At 40.6% G+C, this 19,390-nt stretch overlaps 1 protein-coding gene across 2 annotated transcripts in view; it reads right to left on the reverse strand.

Moving 5' to 3' along the window:
- Positions 1-253: 253 nt before the first annotated feature.
- The window catches only part of LOC137779697 (gamma-aminobutyric acid receptor subunit pi), a 67,497-nt gene continuing 48,360 nt past the window's right edge, over positions 254-19,390 (reverse strand). For both annotated transcript variants that reach the window (XM_068567837.1, XM_068567836.1), the window contains exons 3-10: positions 16,907-17,019; positions 14,356-14,423; positions 12,838-13,055; positions 10,571-10,653; positions 6,054-6,191; positions 5,792-5,944; positions 3,884-4,074; positions 254-3,670 (exon numbers count right to left, since the gene is read on the reverse strand). In XM_068567837.1, the coding sequence (XP_068423938.1) occupies positions 3,302-3,670; positions 3,884-4,074; positions 5,792-5,944; positions 6,054-6,191; positions 10,571-10,653; positions 12,838-13,055; positions 14,356-14,423; positions 16,907-17,019 (1,333 nt within the window). In that variant the 3' untranslated portion in view covers positions 254-3,301. The remainder of the gene's footprint in view (positions 3,671-3,883; positions 4,075-5,791; positions 5,945-6,053; positions 6,192-10,570; positions 10,654-12,837; positions 13,056-14,355; positions 14,424-16,906; positions 17,020-19,390) is intronic.

Raw genomic sequence — 19,390 nt, forward strand, 5'->3', positions numbered from 1 at the left:
TCAGAGCTTTTCACCACCACAACAAAACAATGCAGTGAGTTCACTTATATCACCGACTTCAAGGTGATGGAACATATTTGCTTCTTTTCAGATACGTGTGTGTACGATGATCTCAGATCACATCTCAGAATTCTGCTAATTTAGAGCTAAATTAACTCACATTCTGGGACACAAACACACATCTGGCATGTCTGCAGCCTAAGTATGGTCCAATTACAAACCATTGTCACAAATGAATTAGTCAGTACACACATTGAACCTCTTTTATTGCTATCATTCATACACCTAATAAACATGCACAGTGTTAGTATTTATTTGCAACAGGTTAAACGAAACAAATGCCTATATTAGCATTGCATATAATTACATTTCACATAAACATGTCCCAGGATCTGTGAGGTTGGCAGCCAACGTCACCTTGAGGCATTATCAGACACATACCACAACAGGAAAAAAAGGGCAGTCCAACGGTAGCCATTTTTCTGTTACCCAAAGTTGCTCCACAGTTTGCTCTGGCAATGTTGCCCATAATGTTCTGCTTTGTGCAATACGCATCCAAGTTGTGACGGGGAGCCGTAAGACAACTGATGCACTTGAGCTTTCCGTGTGGATCAACTTCATCGCTCAAGGGAAAAAGACGTGGCTCTTGAGGTTCTTTGGCTCAGTATTGGCATTTGTTTCTTCTACCGTTCACTGGGAAAATGATCGAAATTACAACCATGGTGCTATGTTGTGTAAAAACTTGACCGTCTGTGTTTTATCACAACCGTTCAAAGGGTCAGTGCTCACCGACTTCCACCAAGCACTATGCAGCTCGAAGGCAATCGGACACCGTCACCAATCAGATTCAAACAACTGGAAATGAGAACAAAAGTTTGACCGTGCTGCACCTCTGGAGACCCCAAATCCATTACAGATGAAATCCTTTCAATAGCCCCAGCTGAGCATTTTATTATTTTTATTCTCCTCCATCTTATTTAACTGAAATAAAATCAAGCAAAGCAGAGTAATTAAAAAGTTGCACTTGATAACCATGCGGGAAGAACAGAAACCAAAATAAATCCTACTTTTATATTATAGTCAGGCAAGAAGAACAATCAAAATGTTCGTGAGTTGATGACGTATTCCAAAAAAGATAGATTAAAGCATGAGAAACATTGCAGATAAAATACGAACATAATCAGTTTAAAAGGCGATGGAATATAAATAGATATTACTAATTTAGCCTATGTTAAATAACGATCGAATGGCAGTTCTTGAAATTGAAATGGAGTGTGTGTGTGTGTGTGTGTATATGTGATCTTGATGTCACAGTAAGATATAACACAGCAATAAATAAACATGCATCTCTATTGTTGAAACTGAATCCAGTTGTCTGAAATGTAAAGTGTCATGTCCATTGACTGCATGCTACTTCAAAAGAATCCCATTTACAAAAAAACATGATATTAACATTTGAAAACTAAAGGGAAACAAAGAGGAAATCAAATTGAAATCTTTGGCTCTTTGGTTCACATCACAAGTAGCGAACACACTGTTTGTCCTGAACTGACATACTCACAGAAAAATATGACATTGGCCTAAACTGCTGAGGAGACAAGTGATCGCTCAAGCATATCCAGGGATTTCTTTTTCCCCATTTGGATAATGCACAGATGATGACATCCTGTTGAAATATTTTGGCAATTTCATTCATATTCAAATCACTCTACAATGTCTTACACATATTGGTCTGACTACTGCTTTATGTTTTTACAAAAGCATAGTGAGAAACACAACCTGGCAGCCCATAAATAGCGCTGCGTGCATCACTACTACATGGTACCTGTTAACCTATCAACAATGTGGCATTACACCTGCCCAATACCGAGACGCAAAGTGTTCAATATTATTAAATAAATACAACATAATGCAATACACAATAGTGAATAAATAAAGTGAAATGTATCGCCTGAATAGACCACAACACTGGGAAATAGTTGAATTACACAATTTCATCTTCTTACTAAGAATAAATAAAACAAATGCATACAAACAGTTTTAAAGAAGTAATTGTCTTGGTAATTGGAAACTATTGTATTTTAAAATGTCCCTTATTATTGACAATCACCTGACAGGAAACCAATGGCAATCAGAGCGGTGCTAGCTAGCTCACACTTGCCCCTGAGTTTAATGTCAAGTAAATGATCCATTCAAGTTTTAAGACAGGTTTTAAATCGACCAGCGAGTTGGTCGATTTAAACTAACTTCAGCAGCTGATGGTCCTGCCACCAGGAGCTTGCTGGTCCTAATTTAGGGAATGTTAGCCGTAATTGAGAGAGGCGCATTACGAAATAAAAAGTGTCATTGTGGAATAAGCCCATATGACATAAAAACAGAGGTTTGTCAAGTATCATTCTATAAAAATTCAAATGTAATAAAATAAAAATAAAACATTTAAGGTTTATAATTGGCTACATTTTATCACAACTTGTGATCAATATATTTCACTCTATTTAATCACATTATTAATAATCTCATGATAGTATATTTAAGCTGTGTAATTAATTCACATGTTGTGACTTTGTTCCCTTCCATAAAGCGTGGAGCAGATTTGTGAGATGACAAGTGCCATAATACTGTTCAGGGTGGCCATATTTCCAGAATACAACTAAAGGGATCAAAGGCCACTACATTTATAGTGTATATGAAAAAATAAATGCAAGCAAAGAGTTACAGCACTGCTCAGTGAATTAAAAATAACTTGTAGAAGAACACAGAAGAAAGAGAGATTTCAGCTGCGAGTGGAACATCCCTGGGAGACTGGTTTAGAGATTTTTAACACACTCTCCTTGTCGAGTTATTTTTCCAGCTCCCTCATCTCTCTTTTATCCTTTCTCACCCCTTCATTATTTTCGCTATTTCCTTCTAAATGTTGTATCTGCAGGCAGAAAGGGAAGATGAAGTCATAAAGTGTCAATAATCATTTCATCACAAGAGAGAATCAAAGTGGAATTTGCTCTCCCTCGGCCATGACGCCTTAAATTACAGCTCCATCTTCCGCATGTCCGACAGTAACGATCCGCACGAGAAACGAAAACACTACAGCAAAAAAGATGCAGACTGGACAATATGTTTCTGAAAGCAAAGTTCATTTCATCCCAAGGTGTATCAGCATTAATCAAACTTTGACACACTCATCTCAAAACACACTGAAATAACGCATACTGTACATACTGTACATACAGTAAAATCAACCTCTTGTCAACACACATACTCCGTCTCACCTCTCTCTGAGACGCATGCTGCACTCTCGCGGATGCTAGAAGTACAGATAATAAGTCCAGTAGAGCAGGTTGACCATGACAAACGAGAGGGGGAAGGTGACTCTGGAGTAGTTGTCTATGTGGTGGGGGTTCTCTACGCGACAGCAATATAGGGCACGGAGCACTTTGCGGACGGTGGCCAGAGCGGTGAGGCACAAGTGGGTGCGCTTCGGGGCTGGCACCTCAGGCTTAGGCTCGCTGCCCGAGGGGCTGGACGGGCTGACAGTGAGTTCAAGGGAGGCGGGCGCCGGGGTCGATGCCGCGGCGGCAGTGGCATCCATGCGTCTCTTGGCCCGGTTGTGATTGGAGATGGTGGTGATGATGCCGTTCATTTCGTCGTCTAAGTCGTGCATGTGGTGGCCGTACTGCAAGAGACCGGGAGCCAACAAAAAGAATGAGTTTTAAACAGAGACAAGAACACAAGACACATCTAAGTCGGAGAGCGTGTGGTACGCTTGTTGTACTCACCCCAGGTATCTCGTGATGACAAGACAATGGCAATGAGCACCATTCTTGAAGACAATGACTGTGATCACAACACTTAACAATAACACAGCACATCCAGCTAGGGGTCTCACCATGAGCATGTGTGCGTCGAGGTGAGAAAGTGAACAGAAGTGGGCCACGGCGTACTCGATGAGCGCTCCGAAGATAAAGCTGAAGCAGATGCCCAGATAAACGTCAATGGCCTTAATGAAGCAGTTGGCATTGGGCAGTGATGTCCGAGCTCCCATCATCAGAGTGGTCATGGTGAGCACTGTGGTGACTCCTGGCACGAAAGAAAAAACAGAGATATAGGGATTATTTGCCAATTCATTCGTACATGAGCGATTCTTTAAGAAGAAAAAAAGATAATGTGATTTCAAATCAAATATAATCAAACACACAGAATAAATATGTAATGTGTACAATTGTTTTTATTAAAAATAACTGGTCAGTTAATGAAATGTTTGGATAAACAGGCAATTCTTCTAAAAGGACAAAGTCGTGACTGGGTTTTGGTCTTTCGATGGGATTCATGGACAATACGACAAATACTGCCTTATCCTTTGACATTCAAAGAGAAAGAATGGAGGTTTGTCACACTGTATGTAACTTTGAAAAAAGAATGACAGACTCAAATAGATGGAGCTGCTGACAGAAATAGAAGAATCATTTCTAGCCCTTTTATGGCATGAGAGATGTACGACTTTGCCTGTTCATGACTCCAGTTTGTCCTTCAGTAGTGCAACTCAAGATACCATATTTCCTGATTCTACACCCCCAGACCAGTTCCAAACCCTTTTTTCTGGGGAGCCAATTTTTAAAAACAATTGTCACACAATTCACAACATTATGTAAACATCATGTGTAGAGCAAATTTGTGCATAGATAAACGTACCTTACATGAGCGTAAGGTCATGTGCTATATATGCTATAAAATAGCACTTGGTGTTAACAGTATCTTTGCAAATTTTGACTTTGATTAGGTAAAGTTAAATATTTCCTGTCATTAATTTAGTGCATTTCGTGAACCGTAGGTTTCGGTCCGCTGAAAGAAAAAATGCCCTAACTTTCTTCTTTGACCTTGGACGCCTCTGGTTCCACAACAGAGGAGCTCTGCTCAAGCAGATGCACCAATACATACCAAGTAAGTGTTGGTAATCCATAAGTAAGTAATATTTCAGTTTTTTGGCTTGAATAAAATGCAATCTGGTAGATATCTTGCTCAGTTGGTTTTGGTCAATTGCTTTCCGGAAAGGTGCAGCAATCATGTGTGGCATCAAGCTAGGGATATACAAAGATATATTTTCATAACTTGCAACTCTTAAGTCACTTTCGATTTCTTAAAATCATATTTTAGGCTTATGTTAATATTTATGATTGAATTGTGTTATAAACATGTAAAGTGGATGTATATCCTCTTTTTAAGGTCAGGCTTTGCTATGTCACATCAGTGGCTTTGTGATTGATTCATGGAAGTACGAGAACTTGGAGAGTGAGGAAGAGCTCCTGATGAAGAATTCTGCCCTAATTTTTCAGGGCGCCTGGGGTTTATAGTCGTCAGAGTTCACAGGCCATTTCATTCCGTTTCATATGACATTCAGTGCAATAAGTAGACTACAATACAATACAATACAAACACATTAAGCTAAAATGTGTACTGCAGATTTAATGAATTAAAGCCCTTTACATCCGGTGTGCCATGACCTTGGATATATTGTCATTTTCTTTGCTTTTGACAACTTTGTGCCCCTGAAGCCTCCTGCGGTATAGCTGTGGATTTAATTCAATGCAACATCCATGTTTGGATGATGTCACGAGATAGCGCCACGTGTCACAGATGCTCTCTTCAACTATCAGCCCCTGAAAATCCAAAACCCAAAGCAACATATGTGCTCACTAAAGGAGAGTAGAAGTCTCTATGTATTAGTGATCATACAGATGACTGATGAAGGTGGATGACATTTACCCCCGGGAGGCCGAAACAAAGCATTGTATCGTACCTATGCAGATACGAGCTGGAACGGAGGACAGGGAAATCCAGAAGGAAACCCATGAGAGGACAACAAGCAGGCTGGAGGGGACGTAAGTCTCCAGGATAAAGTACAGAATGCTCCTCCTCAGCTCAAAGTGGAAAACCAGCTTTGGGTAATTGCCTTTGAGAAGGGGGAGAGAAGTCTGTCAGTGTACAGTACGTAATGACAGAAAACAACATTTAATGGCTGCTGTTAAAACATTAGTGTGGCCCTGGGGGTAACTTGTTACCAGTCTCATAAACAGCCTCTGAGACAGACGTGTAGTAGTCCTCCACTGTGTACTGAGCCAGCTGCAGAGTGTCCAAACCGCTGACGGACTCGTTTCCTCTGGTCCAGTAGAACATGACATCGTTGATGTTGTAACCCCCTGTAGAAGGAGATTACATTTTTATGACAGAAAAAGCTGCACTCATCTTTTTTTTTTTTATTTGATTAAAAGTGGCTCTAATGAGTATGAATCAATAAGCTTGAAGTAAAGGACCCACGGAGAATTATCACCCAATTATTTGGTTCCCCTAGACAAAGACAGTCTGTGTTTGAAGAAGGATTAGGAAGAGGTGAATACTAACATTTGATCAGTATACATATGAATCGAAAATATTCAAACCTTCACCAAACACACCACGGTCACCTTAATCAAACCAAAGGAGAATGAGGTTTTCAAAACAAGAATAACCTTTGCCCTGGCTTACTATGAAAGTTCCCCTCACCAAACAAAAACTCTGATGAAGCCAGCGTACATTACCATCCAAGCACCTACCAGTAGTCACACCCTGTTCGTGAACAGGTTGATGGACACAGCAGAATATTCAGTGACGAAGGAGACATGTATGTCCCAGAGGAGTCGGCCTGGCCTGCTAGAAGAACCGTGAATATCTGACAGATTGCTAATGTTTCTCTATGATAGCTGTTTGCTGACGCGTTCACTATAAAAAACTTTACAAGGTCGATACAAATGCCAGTGTTACACATTAGATAGAACAAACACATTTACTCCTACTGGAGCAGTTTCAGTGTTTGTGCAGGTGGAAACATGACAAGCACTATTAGACTATTAGCTTGGAAAGCTGCTATAATTCAGAATTATGTTGATGATGATGATTATTTAGAAACTGCATTAACAGTTTATGCTAAACCACAAAGTAGCAATTGAGGGAACAGCTGGGAATGTTAATGGCTCCAGCTATGCTAAAGTCTGGTTCTCTCATGGCTGAGTTGTTTGGGATTGCAACCCATAGTGGGTGGTAAAGTCCCTCTGATGCTTTTTGTCAGCAAGAAAGAAGCATTTGGCAAGAACCAAGGGGAACGTGGAAACTCCTGAAAACCGAGTTGAAGGGAAGACGCTGCAGGCAAAAACATATTTTTTCATGCTCTGATCAGATTTAATGTTTTTAGGCTATTTTTTGATTCCATAACGTGTCATCTTTCAGACTCCTGGAGAGAAAACTCCACAATCCACATGTAGGTTTTTATGTTGGTACACTTTGGCTGTTTGTCTTGAATCCACCAAAAGTCATTATTACATGCCTCATTTCATATCAACTGTGGAGGTTTCATGGAGATATATATTAGTTAAATGATGACCCTTTTACACCTGTAGTATCTTCAAAAGGTATGTTATTTTACACAACATATCTGTAACTGTATACTGTTTTTGCAATGCAATGATGACATACAATGTCCAACATCCCTTCTGAAAAACCTTTGACACTGATATGTCTCAAAATAAAACTAGAATTTCCAACCTGTCTGTATCCAACATTCAGATTTGTTCTGGAAATGTATGCAAATTAGCACATATTTCATTAGATAATGCCTCATTTACATATTTGAACATAACATTTCTGAAAACGTTCGCAACAAAAAAATAATTGTCAGCAATGTAAGTAATCAAAGTTTCATGAGTTAAATTGTTTAACCCTGTTTACCTGTTGTGTCCCCTCTTAAGCTAATGGCTCAGGTCTCCACCAACGCTATACCGCATGTTTGTTGTGAAAATAACACAACAATTTAAAGACTCTAAAATACAGACGTGAATTTTTCATGAATGTAGCTACAGTCACAGTGGAAACAGCGGCCTCCGCTCTAACACAGCTTGACTTGCAGAGATCCAACAGGACTTTGCTAATGGAAACACATTTGCGGTGCTCACATTCCCATCTTCAAAGGGGGGTAGCTGAGAGTCCTGATGAGAAGCTTAACTCTCGCCTTGTGCCGTAACAGACTAATCATGCATATTGCACTGGGCCCCCGGGAGCCCTGATAACCCAAATAAATCTCTAAATGAGAGGGAATGTAAAATTAATGAATGGTCAGAGAGACATGGCGGCGAAATGTGGCAGAGCTTTTGATGGTACAGTGTCTCTCTATAATGATATTGATTTATACTTGTTGAGGACGTGGGGGAAAAAAGATGTGATTCACAACCTCCTTGGTGTATTTTTCTCATTTATCTGCAGAGGGAGCAAGAGAATAAGAAACGCAAGTCATAGCTAGAATAATACACCTCTCTAATGTGTTCTACAGGAAGTGCTCATTAATGCTCTCAGTTCCAACCGATATGGAGTCATGTGCTATTGACCGATGATGAGCCATGGTGCTGGGAGCAAAGTCCCCTAAAGAAGGCCAGTGGTGTCTTAGTTGCTGAGAGGTCACTGTCTTTTCTCTCTCATTGTACTTACTAGAATACTTCATTATTCTTCTGACCTAAAGCCCTGACATTACTGTACAAATTGGAGACACAAATGGCTCGTGACATCCTGTGCACTGGCGTGGAACGAGTTACACAGGGGGGTTCGTCTGACCTTACCATTGTTCCCTTGAAAACAAGAAGCTACATCCACGATCAAAGAGGAGAAAAAGTTACAGTGAAGACAACATTACAAAGGACTGCGACTGACTTTTTCCCGCTGTCGTCAGAACAGAATATTTACCACAATCTCAATCTAAACACGCCCCTCCTACAGCGGCGCTCTCCTTTGCGGAGGATCTACTTTTGGCACAGCACTAAAAGAAATCTAAATCCTTCGATATGCATCTTCATTAGGAGACAGAGCAAAGAGGGAGGTAGAGATTGGTAGGAGAGAGATAGAAAGACAGAGAGACAGATACATATACAGGGGGGAAACAGCAGATACAGAGCAGCAGGATGAGAGAGAGAGAGAGAGAGAGAGAGAGAGAGAGAGAGAGAGAGAGAGAGAGAGAGAGAGAGAGAGAAAGAGAGAGAGAGAGAGAGAGAGAGAGAGAGAGAGAGATGCAGATATTTAGCCTGGAATTCTTGAAGCAGTGGAGGAAGGATCCATCATCCTCTCAGTTACCTTACTTTAACCTCCAGATGTCTTTTTGTCTGCTAAGTGGGACTGGAGCTGACTGGAGCTGCTGTTAAATGTTTTATTTGGCACTGAGGTCCTGGTGGGCTTCTGGCAGGGATCAGACTTAGCTTAGCCTGGCTGGCTGTCATTTAATAGCACAGAGCAAAAACAAGCTGAAAAGCAAATACGGCAGATATGGGATGGAGGCTGAGGAAGATGGAGCGGAGGCTTTGTCTTCCTTCCATCCCTTGCACATCCCCAAAAAAATGATTGCCATGTTGCTCAATCTTAATTGCAATTTGCTTTACTTATACACATTTCTGCTTGAAGCCCTTTACAAGATGTCAAAATAAGACAAATCCCTCCTCTTGTTTCAGGAAAAAAATACTTAGATCATTAAACGACTAATTCTGACATTTTTTGGAGATACGCTTTCTGGCAAGAAGTTAGAAGATTGATATCAGTCTCACGCCTGAGCATCACAGGTGCCCTGTGGACTTCTGTTGGAAACAAACAAAGAAATATGTGTACACACGTTTGGTTCCTCACCAAATCGTGCAACGTAATTCTTAGCTATCCCACAAAATAATTGTTCCTGTTATCCACATAATCATGAATGAGGAAGTATGGAGGCAGCAAAAGGCCACAGAGAGCAGGCAGGAGGACAATGTATGGTTCCAATAAACACCAATCGTTGACCCAGGGGCCGCTGTTTGTTTCCCATGTGAAACGAGAGGTCAACATTTATTTATTTGTCGCCAAACTTCGTGGTTATTTGAACCAAAATAAATGGCATTTTCTGAAATGTAACTAATTAGTACTGTAATATAAATCTAACGGAGTATTTTAAAATCTTTTTCTTCAATTAATTCGGTAAGAAGTTTATTTTGAACATGAAACAAGTGGAAGCGCACATGTGTTGCTGGCTTTCTCAGCGAAATGCTCAAATATTTAGTTTATTTTTTGGTAAGATATCATACGATTAATGAAGATATGTTGTCAAATCACATTGTGTGTATTCTAAAGAAGCCTATTAGCTTAGCTTAGCATAAAGAGTGGGAGCAGTGCAGCTTGCCTGGCTGTTCCTTTAAGGGGGAGATCATTTTCCAACCCTCACAACGATAATTTATGACCGATGAACCCGCACAGGACAATACTCCATCGTGACCGGATTTGCCTCCGCTATTTCATCCTCTGTGTGAAATATGCATGCAGTCTCTCACCCACACACACAGACACACATACACGCATGCACACATACGCACACCACCACATGCACGCACACCACCAGTAGTTTAGAAGATGAGAGAAAGTGATCCTTTTGATCCTTCGGTTTGATCAGATTCATTTGACATCGCTCCCACCCACCAAGTCACTGCCACAGCTTGAAGCTGCACAGTTGGATTTCTCTTTATTAAATACGAAGTGTCCTTACAGCTCTCCAGTTGCAGCGTGCAGGTCTGCTTGTCCATGGGATACTTGGTCAGATCCATGTTGCAAGCCACTGTGGTGGTGATCCTACATAAAATAAAATAAAAAAAAGTAGTTGTTATTAAAAGGACATTCCATGGACGAATACGGCTACATTAAATAGATTTGTATCTCGTATTTCTTGAGCATTGGTTGCATTGTATAGCTATTTTTGAACAAATAAAACAGCAGATTTGTTCATTATTTCCTTGCTCTTTGGTAAATATCTATAAATTTAGACTTCTCTGGTACATGACCGCAGATATCACTTGTAAGGCTTTGCATTGCTTTAATGCTGTAAATCTGGGTCAGCTTGTGTGAAAATGCTTCTCTTTCACATGTTAGTCTCGAACACATCACAGTTCTAAGAATGATGCCATTTTGGTTTTAAGTGCTTAATGTTGCTCCTTTGTCACACGACTTGGTCACAGCTTTAGTTCTGTTTTGGAGAAAATCAAAACAATTAAACCTGTATTTGAGCCACATACTATTGTATCATTTGCCTTGATAACATTACCAAACTGTATACATTTATATTGTGAACACAACTATAAGGGGAATACAGTATCTTCTATAAGCTTTTCTCTGAAGCATCAATATATTGAGTCAAGTCTTTGATAAATGTAATGTTCGCAGTGTTATGAAGCTCTGGTGATTAATGTAATGCAGCCATGACACAACATCTCTGGAGGCGTTTTACTGATTCAGTGATAAGGTCCGATAGTTTGGGTATAACTTCAGTCCATGTTTCACGCTTAAGAGTCATCACTTTAAAATTACACTTTGCTAAAAGATTAAAACAGTTTCACAGAAATTTTGATTCATAACCAGTGAAACATTTCTATCTGAAATAACTAATATTTTTTAAACTTCTAAACACCAATAAGCTGGAGCGCATTGACTTGTAAAAAGGAAAAATTAAATAAAGTGCCCCATAGAAAATCTCTGATTTCTAGCTACACGATATTCTTCATCAGATGCTACAAACTGGAAAAGTAGAATGCGGCATTTCTGACTGCTCAACATTTTGCGCCGATCGCCTCAGTGCTTTCTCATGTATTCCCCCCGACGCGACACTGAAACATTTACCACAGCTGTCCTGCCCTCAACACCACATTTCTCACTCGGCTCTGTCCCTTTTCACAGCCCTAAATTCCCCCGAGGTGGCCATCCCTAACCTGACTATCTCTTTCGGCTTGTTTTTCTCTGACTAGGCTCGACTCTCCAACTGTGACGCTTTACCCTGCCCCCACATTTCCTCTATCAGGGTGAAAGCCCAGACTCTGTGCAGTTCTCAGTATGGAGGCAAAGGTCCATGAAGACTAGGCCCCACACACACACACACACACACACAAAAATCATGTCACACAAACATAACAATGTCACGCACTTGTTAGAAATGAAAGCATGAATCAAAATTCATAGACAAGCATGTTCACACTACAGAGAGCGATGCAGTGCCCTGTTGATGTTTACAGTGCATGGAGACGTGATTAACTGTGAGGCCTGAATGAGGAGCGCATGAATACTCAACCCAATTTACTCCATAATGCCACCCACGTACATTTTTTACCCCTCATGATAGTTGCCATTAGAACTAGTAGGACTGTCTCCCATGTGCTCATTTTCTCTATTTCATTGTGTAACCACAACATAACTTGCATGCAGTTCAAATCAAGGCACACAAACAATTAAGTGGTGGTGAAGGATAAGTCAATTCAGAACCACGGACAGCTCTTATACAATCCATCGACAGTCTGAGGTTAAAGTGGGTGACGTAGAAGCAGTGGGATGTGTAAATCCCATCATCATAGGCTTAAAAGAGTCAAACAAATTTCCTTGCTGTATCATCTATAACCTTTCTATCTATAACCTGTCTGCTTGGCTCAACGTCTGGTCGGGATGCCAAGGTGAGAGGCTTGCCAAGAGCTCGTCAGATGCTAAGCCATCGTACATAGAGCAATCAATGCTGGGAAGGTGCTTTACTTGACTCGCCGTTGCTTCGATGTATCGACAGATTGCACGCTCCTGCATTCATACGACCCAATACCCAAGTAATAGAATTGACACAACGCCCGCCCTGCCTTGCAATTAGATTATCTCCAAATTCAACCCACGCTTCCTCCCTCAGCCAATTTCTCTTCCCTTCCCTTGCCTACTTTGCATCGTCGGATGAAACAAACAAACAAAAGCAAAAAGCAATAAAGCACCAAGCTTGTGCCTCAGTCCCACCTCAACGCGTAAAGGACGGTTCCGTTGGGGAAGATGCGAATTAGCCGGTTCTCCACAGTGATGTCATGGAGGAAGGACTTCTTGGAGTCGACAATGAAGGTATCTGGGACCCAAAGCAGCTCCACGAGTCGCCCGTCAAGACTCAGGCTCTTGTTGCCCTCGAACACCAAGCGCTCGTCCGTCCAGCGCTGGCGGAGAAATATGGTGGCGGTGTAGTCCTGCAGGATTTGGGGGCTCAGAGGTCACAACAGAACTAATAGACTACTTTAACAAGCGTGTCAAAACATGAATGACATTTTTGCAAACCAAGCTTTCTCTTGTGAACCTGTATTTCATTATACATGTTGTAGAAAGCTTATAAAGCTTGTGGCTTCTTTTATTTTTTTTTACATCGTTGGGTATTGATGGCATCAAGTCCCTGAGCTCTCTCAATGCCTGAAGCAACTGTAATCCACAGCATTGCTTCACATCAGCAAGTCTGTTCTGGTTTTGAGGACAGTGAACATATTGTGTGCATCCATTACATAAGTCCTGATGCTGCATTCATGTGTGGCTACGTGATCTATTTCTTCTGTTGTGTGGCAACCAGCTGTGAGTACAATGACGGCAGCCCCAGAGGAATGCTATCACCTTCACACTGTTTAAGAGACATATCTCCCTGCAAATCAACATGTGAACAGCAAAGTGGCTGCCGTGCTTTACTGTAATATAACGGCATGTGTTATAGAGATCAAAGTTATACTGTGCGTGCAAAGCTGTTTTGGTTTAGTTTCGGTTTACATATGCCAACTTTTGAGCTGAGGAATATATGAATTAGTTCTTAATTAGTCGTTATAAAAAATGTTGTTCTATATTTTTTGAAGCAACCATTATGTAAAATAATCAAATATCTGGCTTTGGCACCATCTGTTGTTGTATTAGCGGGACTACGGATCCCATGTTAACATGCTCCAACAAAGCTAACAGGCAGTTCCTTAATAGACTTAGTTTATAATGTTTATCATGTTGTATGTTACATTAATCATGCTGATACTGCTGTAAAAAAATCTGTTGTTGCACATTATCTGTGAAAATGAATAATCAATTAAATGTTTATTATATACTGGCTATGATGCTGTGATAAGAAAATGTCTGTTTGATCAATGAAAACCTTTGCTTCAAGTATACATACCTCCAGGTATGAACATGTGTAATGGTTTATTAGTTTTCCTATGATCATGGTAACACATTAATGATGATTGATGACTGGATGGATATATATATATATATATATATATATATATATATATATATATATATATATATATATATATATATATATATATATATATATATACACACACACACACACAAGTTTAAGTTTCATTATTTGTGTTCTTTTGAAAGTCCTACAATATCTCCTATTTTCGCACTGTTGAACAATGTAGTGTGTTTACAGTCAAAGTTAAACATATTTAACCTGTCAATGGCCAGAAAGAAAACATTTAAACATGCTGGCGAGTCAAAATATTGTCTTACCATGTTGATTTCTGAGATAGTGTCAATGCTGGCGATGTCCAGGCTCATACCCACCGTTACAGGACCATCTAGAAACAGAGAACAAACCAATACTAAATGTGCCATGCTTACACAATACATAATCCCCAACATTGAATATATGTCTATGAGTGTTGGTGCATGCATACAAATGGCTTCGACTGTACATGTGACTGAAGGAGTTATATGACATAACAGGGATATTGAGAAGTCACAGGGATGCACAGTGTTCTATAATGACAGTCTCTTGAAGGACAGCACATCTGAAATGCTAAAGAGCCCACATTGCTAGCACATTAACGGTTGCAGTCTGTCGAGTGTGAAGCCCCTCGAGGTTATTAGTTCTCAATGATTCGTCATCAAAGGGGGGTAACTTTGTTGCTTTCTTATGTTTCATCTTTCCATTTTCCTTCTTTCTTATCAATCTTCATTTCGGTGGGAGACTAATGAGCCTGTTGTCGAACTGCAGGTTTTGTTGTGTGTGTCGACTTTAGGTGTGTGTGTGTGTGTGTGTGTGTGTGTGTGTGTGTGTGTGTGCAGTTGCTGCATTCATGTGGATCTACTGTTCGCTAGTGTTTACATGTACATCTATGTTAAGACATACATTTAAAAAAATATACAAAATCAAGACATTTGGGGAATATGCTTGGTTAATGTCTGATGAGATGAGAAGATCTATATGACTCATGTCTGTGCTGTAAATATGAAGACACATTACAGTCTGGATTGAGTTTTCTTTGAAGAGCCATGCTAACAGCGGCAACACAAGCTGAGTTTCCGCCATAGACTGTAAATAAGAAGTTAACTCACAATGTTTAAAAGCCTCAAGTTTTTAATTTTGGCTGTCAACGTAACGTGAGTACATTGACAGTACAACCAAATACTGATTCAGACATTTTTAGGCAACACAAATGTTACAATTAGCTTTCATGAAGTGAAAACACATTGTGAAACCATTTTAAGTTAATTTTAAGTAAAACAACAAACAACTCCCAGACAGGACAACGCTTTAGAAGAGACCTGTCAATCAAAAGGTAACCACTCCCCGAAACATAATTTATGTATGGTCTATTTCACTATAAACGGCTTTATCGTTTACAAAATAAACATCATGCTGTATTGTAAAAAACTAAGACCATAAACTTAACAATATTTACTGAGGTAATAATTCAAGTGAGAAGTCGGGTCCTTTTCTCATAAACTTCTTTATAATAAGACTTCATCTTTGCATCCAGAGGAGTCGCCCTCTGCCGGCCATTTGAAAGAACGCACGTATGTATAGGCACTATTTATATAAAGGCACTTTTGCATTGTCTTTCCTTTTCAGAACCAGTGGTTGCTGCCTGGTTTCCACTAAGAAACGCCTGGTAGTTTATGACCCAGGACAACTTTTCAAGAAAAAGATCTAAAAATATTGGGCAAATTAGTCCGCTGACATAGGAAAAAGCAACATCATCTTCTCATCTAACTCTCAGCAAAAGGACTAAGCACATAACCTAAAACATCGAACTAATCATTTACGGTTAACTCTTCAGCATGAGAAAAAAATGATTCAGTTTTGAATAAGGGGGCAGAACTGTCTGCATTGAGCAAATATGCTGGCAGCGCCTGCGGCTTTCTGGCCAGAGCATGACAGTGACGAGCAGTGAACCCTGCACCTTGCACCAAAATGTTGAACATATTCTAACTAGTACTGTGTGTGCGGTGGAAAAGCTAAGAAAACACAAAGCACGAGAGAGGGGCGCGTGATTACAGAGTTACAACTCTACCATATCTAATGAAGCTTTTTTTTCCCTTCTCAACAGGTAGAGGATGAATGAAATCAATAAATACTCCAGAATAATCAATACTCAAGCAAATACGTGTGAGAAGGTGTGTGAATGTGTGTGTCTGCAGAGCTTCTGCCGCCAGTGTGTGCCAAGCTTGTGTTCCAAAATTGTGCTGAATGGCATTCGGCTTGGTAAAGTCTGAGGTGTTATTACAGATGAAACAGCGAGTAAACAAACCCTAATCACATTGTGGCGGATTCCTCGGAGCCCAGAACAATAATGGTGGAGAGGGATTTTGCGGTGGAATGAAATAACATCATTCCTCTGAGAGCATAACACTGAGATCGACTCTGCTTCTCTATTGGAAGCAAATTAGTCGCCTGCTGAACATTGGAATCTAAATCACAATGTATTAGCAGCCCTGATCTTGGTTAAGCCGCTCACGGCGTTGTACTTTCCCATTTATATTAATATAAGTATTTTAACTATAAGGCACTCTTTTACCGGCCTCAAACCAGAGTTAGCTGTTTTTTGTGTTTCCTTATTACCATTTTATTACTTCCAAAGGAATTATGGGACAATATCAAAGATAAGCTTCCTCTCATATCATTTTATACATATGCAGTACATTTAAATGTCTGTATGTCAGCGTACATTACTCCGGAGGGACAGGCGAGCACAAAAATGCAATATGAACCCCTCTCATTCTCGGCCAAACACACATTTCTCCTGAGTGTGGTTGCATGTGTCTGCAGATTCCTTACTGTCAAAGAAAGGCCTAAGGTACTTGTTGTATCCTTTCATCAGCCTGTGAATGGTAGGAGGCAGGATCTCTCCCTCTTTCACTTCTGCGTTGAGCATGGAGTTCTCTAACAACCTGAGAACAAAGACAGAGAGCGAGCAAGAGAGAGAGAAAGGAGGTAAAGAAATAAATCATTATTATAATATTTTTTTATTCCTCATCCCGCCGTGCATTTATCAGGCGGATTCCTCTTCATGAGCACCTTCCTGTTCCAGACATCTGCAGGGTGTCGATTTTGCTCCACGGCAAACATTAGAAACCGTGCTGTGAGTGGACGAAAAGGTGGGAGATTAAAATGGCAACTGAAAAGTAACATGAAGAGAAGAACAAAACCACTGCTTTTAATTATTTGGTTACCTCAAATTGACCTGGTTCAGTATATTTTAAACCCCCCTTTTTTGCCATTCACTTATGCCTTTGGAATTACCGTTTGCTTTCATGAGACTTTCAATGCTATCCTTAAAAGGCACATTGAAGTGTGGGAAGATGATTATATTGCTGGCAATTGCGGCGGGGGAAAAAAACGACTCATTGCGCCTTGCTCAGTGGTGTGTGTGTGTGTGTTTGTGTATAAATCGGGCCCTAAATACAGAAATGCCTGCTCTGTGGAGAAAGCCCTGGGGCACGTGCCATGATGTAAGAAGGAGCAGAGGAAAGACTGATCAGGCCATGTGCAGAGGCAGTAAACATTCATCTCTGTATGCTGGCAGCGCTTTCGAGTCCCTCCGCTGCCATCGTCAAATCAGTGACAAGGAAAGCAAGAAAACAGAGGCGAGAAGCTTTTCCTATCAGATTTATCAACACATTCAGTCACTGATCGCTACCAGAGTGAAGACGCCATGTGTTGTAAAGCATCAGTGTGTTTTGGAAAATGAATTTCGGCACTTTAATTGCTGTAAACAAGCTAATCGAGATTTGAGTCGAGATGATTGGTAGCTTCAATCACGCACCAGTTATATTCTATAAACCCTGTTGCTTGTTGTCATGGAGGAGGTGGAGAAGCAATGCCCCCTTTCTGTTTGGTGCTATAAAGAAACCTCCTTTTGCGTTCCACTACCTTTCCAGCTGTTTCTGACCCAGTGGAACGCTGCTGCTTCCTGATTAAGGTGACCCTGTTTGTATATGTTAATTATAGAAGCGTCTCTGGAAGGATGCAATGATTTATTGATGATAAAATGATGCATGTGAGTTTTGTTTTCTGTAGGGAGCCACAGCAGTTGCACTTACCGCGATAGCAGCATGGTGAGGCATAGGTTAATCTGTAAACGCTAACATTTTCTTTACACATTCAACCTGTGCCCATTTTGTTTTGAAAATGAGGGGTGCCATTCCTTTCTGAAATCACCAGTTGAATTGTCACAGCTAATGATTGACTAAGAAAGTTAGAAATCGAGAATGGCACAATGATGTGTTAATCAAATTAATAGACATTTAAAAAAAAAAAAAACATTGGGAAATATTAACAAAATCAAATCACGCCACAGTGAGTGTCCAAATCTCTGAATCACAAAGTCCTTTTCATGGCTTCCCCGTGAGAGGTCGGGCCGTGGATCCACCACACGGCCTGAGAGCCGAACATAAAAAAAAAGAAAAACGTGGCACAGAAAAAGTCTCCTCCATTTGACTCAGAACTTGTTTCACCTGACTGTGTCAAATCAGCTTAGACTGTGGGGTAACTCGCTCCCAGTGCACTGTTGCTATGCTGCAGAAAGTCTAACTCACATGGCTCGCAGCCTGTTGTTTCAGCAGGCAACAGACTCGGATGGGAAAGCCATGTTAGTGCCGGTCGTGGCAGCGCTCTGCCTCTGGCATGCTGCATTATCAATCTGGGTCGCCCCGTGTGACCCTCATTACATTCACAAAATGGTTTCGCATCTGTGCGACTGAATAAGTGGTTTCGTAGCCATTTTTTTTCTTCCCAAAATGTGTCTCTGCGGAGGCAGCGATGAGGGTAGCAGTGAGAAATTGAAAAAATAAAACACGATGGACTGGGGATGTGATAAAAAAAAAAAGGAGTAGCGTTCAAGGCAAAGACAGAAAATAGAATTGTTTAGCCCATACGGTTAGCGACAGAGCTACTCATATTGGATGTTTTTGGCTGTGTGTTTACCATGTGAAACGCAGCGACTCCGACTGGAATGTGAGCTACGAGCTTCCGGCTCCTCTCACGCTATCCATCTCTGCAAATCCCCAGGTGCTCAAACTTTTGGCTGTCTAAACCTTCACCTGCAGCCGGGAATGAGACCTGAGCTCTCCAACCTGCCAAAGCAGTCACTATTCACTGAGCCCTGACAATGGGGGAAAAGAAAAAAAAGAACAGAAAAGGATATTTAATCCTCCCAGAATCAAACTAATACTATCAACTCCTCCTTTTATGTCCGTGCAAGGCGGCATGATTGTGAACACAAGAGGACATTTAGGCTGCGAGACACAGTGGGAATCACAC

The sequence above is a fragment of the Clinocottus analis genome, unplaced genomic scaffold, assembly GCF_023055335.1.
Source record: "Clinocottus analis isolate CAN_PGR_092001 unplaced genomic scaffold, fCliAna1.0.p SCAF_8, whole genome shotgun sequence".
In the NCBI taxonomy this organism is placed as follows: domain Eukaryota; kingdom Metazoa; phylum Chordata; class Actinopteri; order Perciformes; family Cottidae; genus Clinocottus; species Clinocottus analis.